The sequence below is a fragment of the Anopheles coluzzii genome, chromosome 2, assembly GCF_943734685.1.
Source record: "Anopheles coluzzii chromosome 2, AcolN3, whole genome shotgun sequence".
Lineage (NCBI taxonomy): Eukaryota > Metazoa > Arthropoda > Insecta > Diptera > Culicidae > Anopheles > Anopheles coluzzii.
The window spans coordinates 117,788,951-117,793,104 of record NC_064670.1 but is presented as its reverse complement, the minus strand read 5'-3'; the positions used below and the strand labels follow the sequence as shown (position 1 = coordinate 117,793,104).

Sequence of the window (4,154 nt, the reverse complement as noted above, 5' to 3'; positions counted from 1 at the left end):
GACGCCGTTATCACTGGGAATTCCCGTAACGAATTCATCTTTCAGTGTGCTACGCTAGTTCTACCGCAGGAATGATTGCTCAGTTTCAATCCATCATTCGAGGAAGAAACACAGTTTTCGAGCATTGAGTACCACAATGTGCTGGGTACGCGCCGTATCACTAATCAGGTAATTGTCAGCAGTGTACATTTACGTATTACTTCATATCACTTAACAGTGTGTTTCTTTTTTGTCGATTGCTGCTTTGGCAGTGTGATTTTCTTCACATGTGGTAGTGTTGCAGCTGTTGGGGGCAATAATTATTGGTATACGGAAGAGCAGCCTGTTGCGACCACCAAACCTTCTTTCCATGTGAACGGATACAACATCTACGGAAGTCAGCCAGCCAACGGTGGTCTGCCAGCCACAACCTACACACAAGGTCACACAACCTACACAAGAGACACAAACTTCGGAGGTCAGTCAGCCAACGGAGGTCTGCCAGCCAACGGAGGTCTGCTAGCCAACGGAGGTCTGCCAGCCAACGGAGGTCTGCCAGCCAACAGAGGGCAGCTGCCGTACGGAACTCCAACCCATATAGGTCAGACAATCTACAGAAGTCAGCCAAATTACGGAGGTCAGCAACGCTACAACGCAAGACCACGACAGCTAGAATACAAATGCATTGAGGGTAATCTGCAGTACGACTGTGTGTTCTACGATGTGCACATTGACATGCAAACGCAAGACGTATACTTTGGCTTTGAGGATATAACACTAAACAACCAGAAGATTGTTACCTTCAAAAACTCTACCATGCGCAAACTGCCCGCTGCTTTACTCGCCTCCTTCCGCCAGGTTGAGCTGCTCAATCTGAATGACCTGCAGATAGAGGAGATCGATACGAACGCGTTCGCTTACGCGCACACAATTCAGAAGCTGTACATGGGATTCAATGCGATTCGATATTTGCCACCGTACGTGTTTCAGAACGTCCCACTGCTCACGGTGCTTGTGCTGGAACGGAACGATTTAACCAGCCTGCCACGCGGAATCTTCCACAACACACCCAAGCTCAGCATGCTGTCGATGTCAAACAACAACCTGGAGCGCATCGAAGACGACACTTTCCAAGCGACTACAGCGCTTCAAAATCTGCAACTGTCCAGCAACAGGCTTACGCATGTTGACCTTTCTCTCATTCCCAGTCTCTTCCACGTCAACGTCAGTTACAACCTGCTCTCTACGCTTGCCATACCGATCGCGGTCGAAGAGCTAGACGCATCGCACAATAGCATCAACGCCGTACGCGGGCCCGTCAACGTGGAGTTGACCATTCTGAAGCTGCAACACAACAACTTGACTGACACTGCCTGGCTGCTGAACTATCCCGGACTGGTTGACGTGGATCTTTCCTACAACCAGTTGGAGAAGATAACTTACCAACACTTTGTCAAAATGCAGCGCTTGGAGCGACTGTACGTCTCCAACAACCACCTTGTGGCGCTCAATCTTTACGGTCAACCCATCCCAACGCTCAAAGTGCTCGATCTGTCGCACAACCATCTGCTGCACGTGGAACGTAACCAGCCGCAGTTTGATAGGGTGGAGTACCTTTACCTTGACCACAACTCCATCGTGACGCTTAAGCTTAGCACCAGTCATACGCTAAAGAATCTTACACTATCGCATAATGACTGGGATTGTAACAGTTTACGTGCACTTTTCAGAAACGTAGCCCATCCTGCAGTACACGATGCTGACCAGCACTGCAAGATCGACTACCAACTCGAGCAGGGTCTCTGCTGCAAAGAAAGTGACAAGCCGTATCTGGACCGGCTATTACAGTACATTGCCCTGACGAGCGTGGTGGAGAAGTTGCAGCGTGCACAAGGACGCTGCAGTGCCACAGATACCATCAACAGCGTGCAAAGTCTGTCCCACTACATCACACAGCAGGGTGATGTGCCACTGCAGGGTAACGAACAGCTCGAGGCCGAAGTCAACGAGCTGAGGGCTGAGGTGCAGCAGCTAACCAACGAGCAGATACAACAGGAGCAGCTGCTGCAGGGGCTACACGCCGAGATCGATACCAATCTGCGACGGTACCGCCTGCCGAAGGATGGACTAGCGCGCTCGAGCGATAATCTAAATAAAGTGTTCACCCATCTGAAGGAGCGGCACGCGTTTAAGTTGCGCGAAACGCAGGCACGCCGCACGGAGGCGGATGCTAAGCAGAAGGAAACGGAGGACCTGGAACAGGAAAACATTGCGCTCGAGAAGCAGTTGGATAATAAGAAGGCAAAGCAGGCTGAGTTGAGACAGGAGACGTCGCAGAAGCGCCAAAAAGTGAAGCAATTAGAGGCCAAGAAGAACCGCAATCCAGATACGCGTCGCGTTACAAAGTAGTATGCAGAGCACCTGTGTGTGTATGATGTTACTTGGGCCAAGCATGTAACGGAAATATTCTAAATTTCGAATGCTATTTTTACAAAATAAAAAGACATAACTTTTTCAGTTGCAAACGATTCACATTGGGCACATGCACACCCCGAAATCACTGTGACGGATGTTGAGAACTGTTTCACTTACATGGCCCTTGAAAGCTGGGAAAAATCCACTCTCAGTCTAGCCAGTTTTCCAGCGTCTTCTCCATACGCGCCCGTGTAATCAACTCCGGTGTCGCGGGACGTGCAATCTCTTCCGGTGGGTGCAGAACCAGGTGACAGTAGATTGGGATCTACAAATACAGTTCAGTAGAACAATGCTTGAAATTCGACGTCAGATTAGATACTTACATATAGCAGTGACATATCGAAAACGGGATGCTCAGCCGGCCGTGGCCGTTCCGGCAGCTTGAAGTGTCTACCGATGATCGGTTCCTCCAGCGGTTTACCGATCTGGTGCAGCGTAGCAAGATACTTCAGCTGAACGCTTCGTGTCCTCCTAATGCCGTCGCTCATTGTTGCGTGCTCGGTGAGCTGCACCCGCCAGACTGAGAACGTTTACCGAGCATACCGGCCACGTACGGTCTGATGAGAATTCTACAAATGGATGGCTACGAGCGAAATCGGATTCCATAGCAACATGACAGCGTAATTTGTTGAATATCAGCGCATGCATAGATACCGCAGACCGTTTACAAAACCGTATATCGAAATGCAAACCAGTCGCAGTAAAGCTATTCGATATGTAGATAGATAAACAAAGGGTGGCCGTCCGTGTTGCCAAGCTACCCAGGGTAAGTTACAGAGCACTATTGGTAAAACTATGAAAAATAACAACAGTAGTAAGTTATTCATCCGAAGGAAATTCAGTGTCACTGGATCGCACGGATCGCCTAGACCGGTTTTTCTGCCGTAAATGTAGATATTGTGAGCGATGCTTTCAATAAGTCGTAGAATACAGAAAATAAGGCATTATTGAAACGTCTAGCATAGATTGGAATCTGGAAAGTGACGTTGGTACCCTGACGTACCCTGGCTATGCTATTGTATGCAGCTTAGAAGTCAATGAAGAGATGGTTCGTTTTGTATCTATATTCTATCATCTACAAGATCTGCCGCATGAAGATCTGATCAGTGGTTGATTTTTCGTTTCGGAATCCTCTTTGATGGTTTCCGAATACCTTTTAAACGTGCGGGACAAGTATATCTTGAAGGTTCATTCTTGTATATGAGGTAGATGATGCCGAGATTCCAATTACAAGGCATCGAGATTCGCTATACCACACCTCAGTAATAATTTGATGAGTTTTGTTTTCTAATCGTGCAACTGCCATTCCGTCGGTTCCGGGTGACTTGTTATTTTTCAACCGACGTATAGCTTTTTGGGTTTCGTCGATGCTAGGTAGCATGACACTATCTGCTAGTGGAGCCTCTAGCTGCTCGTTAAAATGGTCGTTGAGTAATTGATCAAAGTACTGAGCCCACCGCGAGAGGACCTCTGGACCTTTTAAATTATTATCTTCGATTAATACACACTCTGGATTCTCTGGTGGATGTTCTACCACTGATAGGGTCCTCAGCTTACCGGTATTTTGTCTTTGTCGCATTGTTCATCAATCCAATTCAAGCTGTTTTACGTTACAGTAGCCTGTAACAGTTTTAGGCCGCTCTCGTGATACAGTCATCAACTTGCACAACTTAACAATATGCTCGTCATGGGCTCAATCC

General features: G+C 47.9%; 2 protein-coding genes across 2 annotated transcripts; one reads left to right on the top strand and one right to left on the bottom strand.

Moving 5' to 3' along the window:
- On the top strand, positions 1–2,493 carry LOC125906833 (uncharacterized). The gene is made up of 2 exons (XM_049607455.1): positions 1–168; positions 252–2,493. The coding sequence occupies exons 1-2, from the start codon at positions 137–139 to the stop codon at positions 2,386–2,388; spliced, it is 2,169 nt and encodes a 722-aa protein (XP_049463412.1). The 5' UTR covers positions 1–136; the 3' UTR covers positions 2,389–2,493.
- Positions 2,494–2,582: 89 nt separating this feature from the next.
- LOC120949505 (WD repeat-containing protein on Y chromosome) lies at positions 2,583–4,154 on the bottom strand. The gene is made up of 2 exons (XM_040366849.2): positions 2,778–4,154; positions 2,583–2,719 (listed from the first exon to the last, which is right to left on the bottom strand). The coding sequence occupies exons 1-2, from the start codon at positions 2,940–2,942 to the stop codon at positions 2,603–2,605; spliced, it is 282 nt and encodes a 93-aa protein (XP_040222783.2). The 5' UTR covers positions 2,943–4,154; the 3' UTR covers positions 2,583–2,602.

Excerpts from the sequence above, each read along its gene's own strand:
- LOC125906833 (XM_049607455.1), top strand. The coding sequence starts at position 137 with ATGTGCTGGGTACGCGCCGTATCACTAATCAG. Across the intron at positions 169-251 it reads CGCGCCGTATCACTAATCAG|TGTGATTTTCTTCACATGTG; the intron begins GTAATTGTCAGC and ends CTGCTTTGGCAG.
- LOC120949505 (XM_040366849.2), bottom strand. The coding sequence starts at position 2,942 with ATGAGCGACGGCATTAGGAGGACACGAAGCGTTCAGCTGAAGTATCTT. Across the intron at positions 2,720-2,777 it reads TCGATATGTCACTGCTATAT|ATCCCAATCTACTGTCACCT; the intron begins GTAAGTATCTAA and ends CTGTATTTGTAG.